Source organism: Euprymna scolopes, chromosome 26 (genome assembly GCF_053919585.1).
Source record: "Euprymna scolopes isolate OS-2025 chromosome 26, ASM5391958v1, whole genome shotgun sequence".
NCBI lineage: Eukaryota > Metazoa > Mollusca > Cephalopoda > Sepiida > Sepiolidae > Euprymna > Euprymna scolopes.
The window spans coordinates 54,481,238-54,496,441 of NC_136507.1; the positions used below are offsets into that span (position 1 = coordinate 54,481,238).

The 15,204-nt window shown below is 30.6% G+C and overlaps 1 protein-coding gene across 1 annotated transcript in view; it reads left to right on the forward strand.

Moving 5' to 3' along the window:
• The window catches only part of LOC145248061 (NEDD8 ultimate buster 1-like), a 65,128-nt gene that overhangs the window by 35,269 nt on the left and 14,655 nt on the right, over positions 1-15,204 (forward strand). The window contains exons 10-12 of the mRNA XM_080109822.1: positions 1,797-1,904; positions 8,760-8,811; positions 11,748-11,848. Coding sequence (XP_079965948.1) covers positions 1,797-1,904; positions 8,760-8,811; positions 11,748-11,848 — 261 coding nt within the window. The remainder of the gene's footprint in view (positions 1-1,796; positions 1,905-8,759; positions 8,812-11,747; positions 11,849-15,204) is intronic.

Consider the following 15,204-nt stretch of genomic DNA (forward strand, 5'->3'; position numbering starts at 1 on the left):
GTTAGCAATGTTTAGATGGCTTAAAGGACAAGTTGATCAAAATGTTTACATCTTTTATCTCGTTCACTTCCTTAGACAGAGTATGTTTTATTTTATCCAATGTAACCTCCAAAGTATGTTTTTATCCAATGTAACCTCCAAAGTATGTTTTTATCCAATGTAATCTCCAAAGTATGTTTTTATCCAATGTAACCTCCAAAGTATGTTTTTATCCAATGTAACCTCCAAAGTATGTTTTTATCCAATGTAACCTCCAAAGTATGTTTTTATCCAATGTAACCTCCAAAGTATGTTTTTATCCAATGTAACCTCCAAAGTATGTTTTTATCCAATGTAACCTCCAAAGTATGTTTTTATCCAATGTAACCTCCAGAGTATGTTTTTATCCAATGTAACCCCCAGAGTATGTTTTATTTTATCCAATGTAACCTCCAACCTTCTTTAGGTGCCTCTTTTCCAACTTGGAACTGTTATCGAACTCAGAAACCTATACAGAATATTTTAACTGAAAGCATTTATTTAGTCCATTGTGATAGATTGTTCTCATCCATTCAGCCATGGTAGGAGTGTTTATTTTTATGTTGTTTTTAGTTATTATTACCTGTGGTAAGTAAGTATTGAACTTTCAACCTCCATAAAACTGTCACTTAAAACTGATTATAATTCAACATCTTTAATCATTATGCGACAAGATCCTGTGGAGGTCAGATGTTCAGTTCTTACTATCAATGATAATAATTAAGAATTACTTCAAAGTTAACACTTCTATCTAATCATGACTTGCAGAACAAGAATAATCTACTCTCATGGATTAAATGAAGTGTTCCACTCAAAATTCTGTATAGGTTCTTGAGTTTCACATGAAAATTTCCAAATCCAAAAAGATGCACCTTAAGAAGGTTGAATGTTACATCAGGCAAAAATCATGTAAAAATAACAACCAAGCTGAGAATAGTACTATAAATAATACAATTATCAATCTTCATAAAAAAAAAAATATCTAAAAACCGTTGACTAAATATTCTTAAAAATTAAAAAAAAAAAGAAACTAGAATTAAAAAAAAATATAATGGTAAATATACTATTATTGCTAATTATTTGCTTCCCCCATGAGAGCAAAATTTGACACAAGGTCATTTTTAATGTGGTGGTAAACCTGCTCTCCAAAAAATAAGCACTGTAGAAGTAGGCAAAAAAAAAAATCTCCTTATTATAGAAGGGTTTCCCCTACATTGACTAAGGACAAGTTAACTTAAGTGTAGATCAGAACAAACACTACACTGACCTTAGGAGCTCTCTAATGAAAGAAGATTCATTTTGTTTAAAATATATTTTAATTATGGAAAATTATCAATCCTTATCTTAAAAAAATACCAAAAAACTGTTGACTAAAAATTCTTAAAAATTAAAAAAAAACTAAAAAAATATTTTAAAAATAAAAAAAATATAAAAGAATAATTTTGAAAAATAATAATGGTAAATGTAGTATTATTACATTTATGATTAGTAGTAAAGAAGCTATCTAATGAAAGAAGATTCATTTCCTTTAAAATATATTTTAAGTATGAAAAAATATCAATTGAATTTAAAGCGTCTTTTTTTTAGATTATTTTTAAATGGATATTTAGATATAGAATTGTTTATGGAAATTTGGTGCCAACATGGGAAATTTTAATTTAATGCAGACGTTTCTATTTTGTCTTTTGATTATGAGACTATGAATGAATGTTCTTGTGTTGATATTGCACTATTAATACTCAAAACAAAATGTGACTATTGTTTTCTTTTTTCTTCAGGGTTCATCGGGGAAAGAATTGGCTCTGTTTATGCGTCTTCATCTTCTGCAGGGCATTGTGGCATTCCACATGAACAAACAAGAATTGGCCAAGACATTCATCAAAATGGTAAAAATCGCTTCTCAGAATGAATACAAGCATTGATTGATGAATTATTTGTTCCATTGAACTTTATTAATAATGGGGATTTAATTGGAACGTTTTCTTTTGGTTTGAATATATTTTTAAAAAATATTTTATTGTCCTCTTCTATAATTAGAACTAGCGGGGTTGGCTGGTGTTGCCCGGGTGTTTGGAGGTGTGTGTTGAGCAAAAAAAAAAGTGGTAGTAGGCAGGCAGGCTCAAACCTATACGACAAAGGAGGAAAAGAACGTGAACAAAAGAGGATAGCGAGTTAAATGAGTTGCTAATTAATTTTTGCCCAGTTGAAGGATATTCGCACAAGGATGAAATAAAAAATTTTTTTAAAAAGATAGAGAGAGAGGTGGGATCGAACTCGAAAATGTAGGGTAATTAGTCTTCCTCGCTAACCATTAGGCCAAAGAGGACAGTGAATTTAATGAGTTAGTAATTAGCTTAAGAATCATAGGAGTTGGCACAGAAATGAAAGTTGCTTTTAAACCTGGCTGAGAGCCAGTTAAGCGTTCTGCTTTCTGTTGTGGTATTTATTTACTTCCTTATGAAAGCAAATTAGGCATAAAGTTTATAATATGGGGGGGGGGACGAGTTCCTCAAAAAAAAAGGGGCACTCTGGCAGTATACAAATAAATAGTGTCTCAGTATAAAGAGTTTCCCCTACATTGATCAAGGACCAATTACTGAACATATACTACCCGGCTCGAAGGCCAGGCATTTGCGTGTTTGTATTCGATTAGTTTCGCTTTATTTATAAAAAAAAAAACAAACAAACACTCAAAACGAGGCAATTTTTTAAAACTTGATCAAAAACAAGATGGAGACAATGTCCATTTGCAAATATGAGATAATACGATCTAAGAAGTATAAGAAAACTTCTCCCGGAATCTAACCGATGCTAGAACCCTGACGCAAAAAGCCTTTCGTGGATATACACAAACGCTCGAACCCATTTTACCTTTTATATAATAGACTAGTGGGGTTGTCTGAGATGTTTGGAGGTGTGTGTGTTAGGCAGGGGGTAGATCAAAACAATCCTATTTAAAAAAAAAAAGTTTTGGTCTGGTGTGGGGCGTCTTTCCAGGCATTATCTCCGCCTTTGGGAGGAGGGACTGGTTTATTACCGATCGCTTGAAGCGCTCCTACTGGGGAACGTCGACGGGTCCGATCGCAGCAAATTGTGCAACCGTCCAGAAAAAGAGAAAAAGTGCTTGCTTCACCCACCCCCTGTGGGAGTTGGGGAGGCAGATTCACTATGAACTGATGTTGTGCCTGACTTTACTGCAGCGGGAGGCAGGTAAATATACTCGCACACAATCAAAACTCAATGATATTGTTACATAGATTTTGCTTCGTTTTGTGGATGACAGCGACGCAATGGAGAACACGTTTTTTTTGTTTTTTTTTCTTCAAAAAATTATTTCATTTATTCACCCGAGATCATTTGTTGCAAACATTAACTTTAATAACAATTATGATGAATAATGTGTCTGTGAGTGTGTAATATATATATATATATATATTGAAAGAAATGTTTTCAAAATTAAACAAAAATCATTTTTATTCATTACGTTTTGATTTTTTTAAAGTTAATATTTTGTTTTGTTTTTTGTTTAGTTTGTTTCTCACTCGTTAAAACTAATTCCATATTTTTCTTTTTTTTTTTATATGTATTTCTTTTTTTGCCCAGATACTTTTGTTTTATTGAGTAGCAATCCATCCGAAAAGTTTTTTTTTTGGGGGGGGGGGGAGATCGACAGCCTAAACAGAATGTCGTTGTTTCTTAAAATATTATTGGCACTTCTGCATGTCAGTGACATATTAGAACCAGATGAGTTATTGACTCCTGTTCTTCGAATGAGAACTGACGTCTAGCGGCCATTATGTGAACTTCCAATATAAACAAGTGTTTATGATAACGCAAAAATATATAACAAAATAAATAACAAAAATATATGAAAATCGAAACATTTATTGTATAATAAATGTATCAAAATATAATTTTAATGTATTAATATGATTTATTTTCAATGGGTGATTCAAACTGAAAATAAAATATGATAAAACACAAAACATTTATAGATTGTTTTGAAAGTTGGTTTATCATAATTTTTTTTGTAGATTTCTGACTACATTTTTTTTATTGTATTTGTAAGATTAAAGCCTAAAGTTAATTTTCAAAAGGAAAAAAATATTTGTACATGTGAAAAAAAGTTATAATGAAAAATGATTTCACAGCGACATTCAGAAACTGACAAATTCAGCTAAATTCTAAAGTTAAATAAATTCATTGTAAAAAATAATTTGAAAAATAAATATTAGTTATCTGGGTCTATTTCAAAGATAATTAGTGAAGTCCTAAGATATTGAATTAAATTTTTAAAAATCACCTTGTTTAAAAAAGTATGGATTCTATGGAAGCACAAAATGTCAAAAGGCTGTCTGAAAATGACTTCAGGTAGTTAAAGGAGGTAGGAAATGCTGGTTTTCTTTTTTCCCCAAGCCGTGCATCTGTATATTCCTATCATGAACGTTTTTATAATTTTTACCATTTTTTTTAATTTAATTATTTTATGTTCCTGCTTTTAAATTTTTTCTTTTTTTCAACCCAAAGTTTCTTTCATTCCAGCAAGGAAAATATTAGAATCTTACATGTAAAAATTTTGTAAAACCTGTAATTACACACAAAAATAAAATATTTTTGCAATTATAATTTTTTTGTGAAAATTTTAAATAAACAATGCTTAATTCAATGATAATATCAGTAGTTTGAGAAATTTTTTTTAGTTATATTGAATTCATTAATACAGAATTTTGGGGCTTTTTCATGTTACTGAAAAAATAAATTTTTTTTTCTTGCAATGTTTTATTTTCATAAGTAAAACAAACTATATTCCATGATCATTATTTGATAAATACTGAAAATTTCATTAAAATTCGTTAATTTCCTGACTTTTGAATTTTTAAGTAAAGGAGGGTTCAAAATGTTTTTGAGTATCAGCTATTCATTTTGCATGCACCTAGTAAGTAGAACATAAGAGAAAGTGAACCCCCTTCTTAAAAGTCATTAAATTTATTTTTATCATTTTTCTCTGCTAATATGATACTTAAGTCTGTAATCCATGATAATCGTCAGAAAAAAGGTTGGGAAAAAACACATTTGGTGAGGGGGGGGGGTGCTCTCTTGTACATGTCCGCCATATATATATATATATATCTTCTATACCCTAATTATATTCAAATTTTTGAATAAACTATTTAGGCTGTCTATCTTGACATTTGCCCTTTTTACTTTTTATTAAATCTACTTAGCAGACTTTACTTTCAATAATTTGAAAGTAAAGTCCACTAAATAGATTTTTTTTTTCATTACCATCTTTGGATTAATCTAGTGCTATTTTTTTAAGAGTATTTTCAAGTTTTACAATATCTTTTTATGAAATTGTTAAGTGAAAGTACATAATTACAAATACCCTCCCTTCCCATGTTACAAATGGCTTTCTAAACAATGTTATTTCAACACAGTAGCATAAGTGCATAAAGTATCAAATATTTAATAGAAGTTATAAGCATTTTTAGTTCTAAAAATGTTGAATCTGAGCAAAGTAACCAGCTTTGTTTAGCTGGTAACAAACAAAGATGGTTACTTTGTTCAGCTCCAATTTTTACAGAACTTTAAATATTTATAACGGTTCTTGTCCAGAATTGCCCCATATTAAAATACAAAAATAAAGAAAAATCTGATGTACACCTTATGTAACCCTTATCCCTGATAAGTGGTGACCACCATGTAAAAAAAAAAAAGAAAAAGAAAAAAAAAAGGAAGGTAGGCTCGAACCCGAATCCTTGACGTGAAGGTGGAAAAGAAAGGTAAAAAGACCCTGACACCTAACCAGCTCGGCCACGAGGCAGAGGAAGTGAGAACTGTCTTAATTTAATATTTTATAAAGTGAAATTGACAGGTGCGAGAATTTAATAAGGTCAAACATCACGCGACTTAAGTTTGGCACTGCGTATTTGTTTGTTTCCCCCGCCAAATGAATAGCAATTGTCTGATATGACTGGTTTTTTTTCACCAGCATTGATCAAATCTTATTTGCTTTCTGGACATCTCGGCACAATAGTGCTGAGAACACAAATTAGTTTTCACAGTTTCGCTTTTTTATACTGAAAAGCGAAACGAAAACGTGGCGATTGAAAAAAATTTCCAAAATAGCATGTAAAAGTCGGGCAAGTTAAACATAGACGCGACCCTCATTTGTAACTCGGAGATATTATGGTTTAGACAGTATATAAAAAGTTTTAAGGAGTGACTCGACCGAGCACGCCCCCCCCCCTCAGCCTTTGCCGGACATACTCAAAAAGTGCACACACACACACATTTTCACTTATATATATATATATATATATAGATGTTTTTTGTTGATTTGAAAATATTTTTTTTTTTTTTTTTTTAAATGTAATAATTTTTATAAATAAAAATTAAGCAAAATTTAAATGTTAAACATCATATTAATCACTAGTGATGGGATTAGATTCCAATATTTTTCCTAATTCCGATACAATTACCAATTCCGATTCTTTATAAATCTCTAAATATTTAACTATAAAATTGTTATTTTTTTCTGATTACCAAAAAAACACATTAAATGTGCAAATATCTTTTCAGACGTAAAAACCCACTTATGGTGGATGATCTATAGAATTTAGTTTTACTGTTAGTTTAAAAACAATAAATATTTGTTATTTTAACATTATTACCTGCAGTGTTTGATTTTGTTTTAAATAAAATCAAATAAAAAAGACAAAAGAATCGTTTTTTGCATTAGGAAATAAGCACAAAATTTTCCAATACAGATTTCAATACCCCCCCCCCCTAAATTCTGATATTCCTGATTTCAATACTGATTAATTGTCCAAACACTAGTAGTAATGTATCCAATACAGAATATTCTCCAAGAAATTTTCATTTAAACAGTGCCAGAGAAATTCCTGTTGATGACTGCAACATTTAAGCAATCGGAAATGATTATAGACAGTTTTTTTATAAACACCACTTGTCAATTTCCGATTTCAAAATTGAAAGTTGTCATTAAGACTATTTCTTTTACTGGCCTTTTTCACCTTTTGATCATCATCAGATGTTTCATAATCGTTTCACTGACAGAAAAAAAATATCTAAGTCTCTCCTTTGCATGTAAATAGCTACAAAATGGATAGAGATGTCTAGTTATAAAGGCAGTCAGATTCTTTTTCATTATTGTAGTGAAACTCGAAAACTGAAATATTAAATTTCAGGTGAAATTAATGGTATCTACTGAATTGTCATGTCATAGTAATGAAAATATCCAAAAATTATGAAAAACAATAAGGTAGAAAATTATTAAAGAAAACAGTTTTCAAAGACAACAAAAATTAAGTTTTGCTAAATTGGCCAAAGATTTTCAGTTTTCAGAAAAGATTTACCTCCCTTTTGTTATGATTCGAACTCTTTGGTTTCTTTTTTTTTTTTGCAAAACTCAATTTTCTCTGAAAATTTTCATTAATAATAAATTTTCTACCTTACAGTTTTTCATATTTTTTGAATATATTAATCACTGTGACATAACAATTCAGTATATACCATTCGTTTCACTTGAAATTCAATTTTTGAATTTTTCTACAATAAAGAAGAAAAACTGGTGGCCATAATAATGATGCATCAGCTGGAATTTGTGTTTTTTTTGTTTTTTTTTTAATTCCGATTTTCATTCTTTTACACATTATATGAACTTCCTCTCACTCGCTCCCAGAAAGTCAAACAAGACAGAGATTCTGTGATACCACATGTTACCCTACTCGACAACAATCATTGACCCCAAAGTTGTATGGCATGATAATCTTATCTTTTAGGCTGCTTTCAAAATGATGTTATGAGTTAGTCATTCGTTGTTTAGCTATAAAGCTTGATCTTATATATAAAAATAAAACTACTTGATCAATTTACATGATTTTTGGATTGTAATATTTTGTTTCTGTTATGGCTACATACATCATACAGATTTTTCTTTAATTGTGTATTTTCTTTATGAGAGGAACTCTGGATATGCATCGAAGATGTTAATAACTTGAAGCATGGCCAGTTTATCCAAATAATTGGATTTGATACTATTTAAACTCCAAAAACTTTGATATGCTGTCAAAGAAAGGAAAACAAATCTAAGCATGATTCAAAAAGCATGTTATTGCAAAGTAAGACTGAAATTAATTATTAGATGGAGGAAATATCACAGGAAATATAATCTTAGAGGGAAATTATAAAATTGATACTGATTCAGAACCTGCCCCAAGATTACATCGGCATCTTCCAACTATGGTAAGCTGCCAGAAAAGCAGTCAGATGTGATTAGACAATTGGCAATTAGATACAGATCGATGTTGTTTTCATTAATAATAAAAATCACTTGTCTGATACTATTCTTGAAAAAAAAAAAGATTGTTTTCATCGTTACAAAAACAAGCAGACTTACTTATTGAAACCTGCAAAAATGAAAAAAAGAAACACAGCTTATTTTCGTTCATAGTTATTTCCATGTTTCCGTCTTTAAAAAGAAAAAAACTTATTTCACTTTTAATATATTTTTATTGAAAAAAAATTATTTCATAGAATTAGACTTTCCATAAGTCTTATCTCGTGTTAAAGTTTTGTTTTCAACATTTTTTCATTTATTGTCTGGCAGTGTTTGTGTTGGCTTTTCCCAGTTGCCAAAAGATGTTGATGCAGATCCAATTTGGAATCAGTACCATAAAATGATAAAAAAACAAATTATCTTTAATTTTTAATTCTAGGCTGAAGCAGAATTGAAAATGGTCAGCATTGATGATGAAGCGTTGCAACAAGGTAAGAACGTTTTGAGAATTTTATTCTTTTTCATATCTCTTTTATTATATTGTTTGGTATGATTACTATATTTTTACGTATAAGGTTAACTTCTAAACTAATTAACTGATCATTATGAAATTTGGAACACAGTTGCTAGGTGTAAGGATTCCATTTGTAGTCTAGTTTTATTTGGTTTTATGCAAAGAAAGTGGAAAGGAGATTGAAGCTCTTTGTGAAAATTCATAAATCTCAACTTTTTATGAAATTTTAATAATAGGTACTAGACATTAATAAATATTTCTCAAATTTCTTTAGAATATTTCAAAGAGTTTTTAAGATGAGTAATTTGTATATTTATTTATTTGCGGACTATTATCCTCATAGTTGTTGTTGGTTCACCACATTTCGGCCAACTATTCTTTTAGTCTTCTCCAGGTGATTTACCTGCAACAGGATAGGAATGCTGAATCTCTTACCTGAAGAAGACCAAAGGAATAGTTGGATGAAACGTGGTGAAACCATAACAACTATGAAGATGAAGTTAACAGTTTGTAAATAAATAAATATACAAATTACTCATCTCAAAGGATTCCAATAATAAACAAAATAATATACCATTCAGTATGGACCTGATAATGGAAGACCAGATGAGAACAAAAACTTGAATTTATAAGACCAAAACATTCAACATTGTTCGCTCTTTGGGACCCATGGTGTAGTGGATAGAGGCGTTGAATCTCTATGGTTCCAGATGAGCATTGTCTAAAGATAGCAGTTTCAAACCTTCCCAGGCAGGCCAGAGGATTAGTTGGCCAAAACGTGGTGAGACAACAATTATAGAAGGCAGTAATTACTGAGGATACAGTTAAGAAACTCAGCATTCCTATCCTGTTATGATTAACCACCTGAAGAAGGCCAGAGGAATAGTTGGCTGAAACGTTGTGAAACAACAACAATAATGAAGATGAGTTTGCAAATAAATAAGAGTTTTTTAAGGGTTATAATATATGAATACTCCTCAATTTGAAAATTCAAATATTTCAGATTCGCTTTAAATTTGATCTATAACCATTAGATATTAATTAAATAAGATTCCTTGAATTTCAATTTCTTATAACCTCTTAAGCTTTGAAACATTTCCTGTAGTCAAAATCATGTAGATTTTGATCAAGATTTTGAATAAAAATTCTAGACATAAGGTTTAGTATCATATCTTGATTTTAATCTTGGTAAGGTGACATAAAAGTAGTATAATTCTGTTTTGTTCAAGGAATTGTATCTATCCTAGGGTAGGTATTTTTCTAGTGTATGCATATATATATATATATATATATATATATATATATATATATATATATATATATATATATATATGAATTGTGAAACTAGTCACAACAATTTAAAATGTTATAAAAATTATAAAATTCTTAGCTGAATTTTGCAGGCACTTATCTATAATAGCCTCCGTTCTGTCTCAAGAGAAAATGAATACCCTCTGTAAGAGTGCCTTCATGTGTAATTATAAAGCAAGGATGGTACAATCTCTAACCTCACCTCTCCTGACTGAGAACAATGCGGAGATAAGCGGAAAGCACAAAGAGCACCTGGTATTTCCAAACGGTCACCCATTTTAGTACTGACCACACTTAATGATGCTTAACTTTGATGATCTACCGGGAACTGGTGTGTCAGCATGATTATGCCATATATACTTTTGAATTTTGCATGCACTTAAACATGTAATCACATTTGCATGCAACATCTCAATATTACTGATGTTCATTTTAAAGTTTTAAATCACTTGCTGTTTTAAAAAAATCAATACTAAACATATTTGTAAATACACCAAAAGTAACACCACCTGTTGAAAATTTGATGAATCAAATTAAAAGTAATTGAGAAAAAAGAAAGAAAAATGAAACAAGAAACCTACAGAAACTTACATTAATTTGACTTAAATACTAACTGGAATAGTCAGAAAATTAAAAAAAAAAAAAAAAAGTTTTATTAAGCAAAAATATGCTATTTTATTTAATAATATCTGCCTCTCTCTAAATATGAGCAAACATTTTTAAAAATAATAATTTTTTGTTTAATTATACCATTTAAAAAAAAAAATGTTTCCAGCGATCTTTTTTGTGTTTAAATAATAATAAAAAAGTGAATGTTTGTTCCATAAGTACTCCAAACGTTTTTAATTATAAATTATATTTTCATCTGGCAAAAATGCTAATGAATAAAAAAGCTAGACAAAAGAGAATTTCAAAAGGCAGTTGAGAAAATAACGTGTGATGTCAGTCAGGTGCTAAGAAAACATTTTCACACTATTCTAAAATGTTAACATTTTAAATTCCCTCACACCAGAATTTCCATCGCAGGATAATATTGTCTTACGTTAAGCATTTAAAAATATTATTACTGGTTTAATTTTATTTATTGACTGTTAAAAATCATCTCTTTGATAGTTACCTTAGTCTAAAAAGATTTCTCCTTGGACAAAACATGAAACAGCTGACATACATTGTCACAGCATAGCTCAAATAGGTCAGCTTAGTTGTTTTGGTTTATTTGTTTACTAGCATGGCCTGTCTCCCATTGTTGCTGGGGAAGTTAAGGTAAAAGTTAAGGTTACTATAAAAGAATGATTTCACTTTAAAGCAATAACTGTTAGCATATCACTTCTCAAGAAAAAAATGAATAAAAGTTACTCTAACTTCCTGTATGTATGACTTGTTTGAGCAAGTCAAGTGTGCTTTAATGTAAGAAATTATGAAATTAAACTGATTAACAATGAAAAAAAAAACACACACACATCAATTATTGGAATAAAGCATGGCCTTATTTGAATTCTATATAACGTCTGTATTTAAAGTTGTAGTTGCATGTGAAAAGTTGACATTTTTTTTATTATGAAAACAATTGAACCATTAAAAACATTTTTTATTCTTTATTAGTTATGTCATTGGGTTACAAAGATAAAGAAGCTCGACTGGGTCTTCGTGCCAGTGGAGGGAATGTCGAAGGAGCTGTTAATCACATCGAAAACAAAAAATCAGTAAGTATATTTGCTTTTGGTCTGTTTAACAGCATATCACCATATTTTTGTGGTTATTTCATCTTGAAGCACAAACCCTATTGTAAATAAGTTGAATACAACATCAGGCTGTTGGAAGATACTGGCTTCCTAACCTAAAACGCACCAAACATTGGTATTATTGTCTTTCCCTTTCCATTAGCAAAAGTCAGTCACATTCTGCAAAGTCAAAAACAAAAACCAACAATTTTTCTCTATAAAACAACCAAGCTAAACACCATGAAGAAGTATTTGAAGATATAAAGAACTTTAAATATTGAAATTCTTTCAAAAATTATTAGATTGAATATTAAATATGCTGTAAAACAGAAACCCAAAGCAAACATATATATTTGAAGATATAAAGAACTTGAAAGATAAAAATGTTTTCCAAAATTGCTGGATTCTTCATTAAATAACCCAAAAAAGGATTGATATGCCATAAAAAAAAAAAAACTAAACTCATTGAATTAGTCTTTGAGGATACAAAGGAATAACACAGATATCATTCAATGAATTTGTGGTATGCATTTTGATGACAGATTAGTTTTGACCATCAGTTATTTAAGCTGAATATGCTCAGACTAGGATTAGCTTTGTATTTCAACTGTCTCTTGTAATATGGACATGTTAAACGAAGCTCTGGTTGCATAAACAGATGTATGCACATGTCAATTGATGGTAATTGAGGAAAAAATAAGCTAAAGAAGATGCAGCTTATTTAGTTAAAAATGATAAAATAATGGCAGATGAAATCCAACATAAAAACACTAGGCAACATTTTTTTACTTTTTGAATGTTGTCTCGATTTCTACAACTGATTTAATGTATATTTTTGCATGGTTGAATCAGAAACTGGCATCTTTTTCTCTCCATCAGGTCAAGTTTTTGTGCTGCGTTGCTTTGAAAAAAATCAGATTTTCTAACAAAATTAATTACATTTTTGTGACATTATCAGCAGATTTTGTCAACACATATCATCCTAAATATGTTTTTAAGAGAAAAAATGTTTTGTCAAGAAAATGTATTGATTACTTGATAGAAACATCGATTACTGTAAACTGAATTGTGTGTATTGATAAAGTTAGGTACACGTAAATTGCATGTTGCTTCACCATTGTTCAAATTTCAAGGCTTGAACTTCCGTTTTTTTTAACTCCTGGAATGCTCAGTGATAGGACAATAGTCAACCACCATGACTGCATCCCAATGACCCTGATACCTGGTTTCCATCTCTTTCAGGTCCTGATGGAATCATTCTATGCTCATCAATCATTGAACCCAGGTTCTCAGGGAATTGGTCCATATGTAAAAATAGGTAGTGCATCTTGACGCTAATATGGCAGCCCAAGTTTTTGAAAGCAGTCAGCATGTTATTGACGAGTTTTGTGTAGTTTCTGGCCTTATTGTTGCCAAGAAAGTTCTTCTTCACTAATAGAACAAATACCTTTCACGCTTCTAGTTTCACTTCCTTCATCGAGTTTTTGAACTCTGGATCTCTGACGAGCTGCCAGATCTGACGACCATCAAAGATGTCAGCTTTCAACTTCTCCATGATTAATCCTAGAAAAGCCTGGCACAAGTAAGTGAATCTGTCTCTGTCTACGAGAAGGTCGTTGAGGGTGTTCCTTTCTTTGCAAGGCACTAATTCCTCCTGTACAGGCCATTTGTGTATGCTGAGCACCAATTTTTGGAAGATTTCAAGGTTTTATGACTTCAAACTGATCCCTTTTCAACATGATCACCCAGAACTATCAGTCCTGAATATTTCTTGTCATTAAAATAATCATTTCCAATCCAAACAATTATTTGACATGACATTTTACTCTCACCAACTTCTAAAATGTTCTACACATGCATAAATGTGAACAAAAATGTAAAAAAAAAAACCACATATAGCCATAGCTCAAAAACTTGACCTGATTAAGCAAAACCAATGTGATTTTTTGATTCGGTGCATCAATCAGCTGAAAAAACACAGGCAACAAATTTGTTGTTGGCCAGTGTAATAGTTTCATGAAGAAAAATCACTGTCTCATCCTGATCAACGCACAATTCACATCTGTTGTAGAAAAGACATGTTAATCAACAACAACAAAGAAGAATGATTCATTAGGTTAATCAATCTCCTCATGCATGGGTGAGCATTTCATTGATTCAAGTATTTTTGGAGGGTTTTTTTTTTTTAATCTTGATGGATTTTCTGTTATTTTGTTTTTCGTTTTTCAGATCAAGTTAAATGAAATATCAGTAATGTTTTACTTTGAATAAAAGCTAATAAAAAAATTGGATGCCTTTTTAGGCAGAAGTCTTTATTTTTTTTTTTTATCTGGCAGCTACCTCTTATTTAATATATTCTGTGGAAGTATTGCTCATTTTTTTATTTTGTTTGTTTCAAATAAAATGGCTGGCCAATAATATTTGAATGTGGATTAAAATGTTGAAAACAAAATTTGGTACTCCTGCAGTATTTTACCCACCGATTTCACGATCTTAGCCAAGCATTGATCGACATCCGTCGGAAAACGCCGGAACATGGCGAGCGGTACGATACTCTATCAGCCAATCAGGGCGCTTCAAACGAACGCGCAGCAGACGAATAATTTTCATTGAAATTACACACATAGCGTTTCATTTCAGTTATTTTATTGTTCAAAGTAAAAATACACAGCCTTTCATTTCAGCTATTTAATTTAGCGATAAAAAAAAAAAAACGGGAGCTGTTGGAAACATATTTATGCGAATTTATGTGGAGACAAAAATTTGGACACAACCCTTTTGTCTCCATAATAAATCAAATCGCGGAAGGCTACCCGGTTTGGGAAGGAGCTTCTTCTTTCCACATCCTCTGAAAACCCTTTGCTCCCTACTTTGCCTCTACAGTCAGTAGAAAATCTTCCAGTCGGAACTAAAGATAAACAGTAATTGTTGTGTCCCCCCCCCCTACAAACATTACTGAAAAAAAACAAAAAAAAAACATTGTTGTTACTGTTTAATAACGTTTTGTTAAAAACAAACAAGAAAAAAAAAAACATTGAAGTGTTTATTACTGTTGCTTATCCCCCTCCCCCCAAAAAAAGCTATCGGAAAACAAAATGAACCAAAAAAAAAAAAAAATATTCAACAAAATAAATTTATTTTACTTTAAAAAAAACTTACGGTAAGTGTTTGTGATTTATTTTATCCAAATTTTTTGTATTAATTTTATCCATTTTGTTGTGTGTGTGTGTAATATCTTTTCCTTGTAATGTTGTTGCTATTCACATACTTTTAGCGTTCTTGCACCGTAGCTCCGAATTCTCGGCTTTCGTCGGCGTTAACGCCGAAAGCGTTCGTCA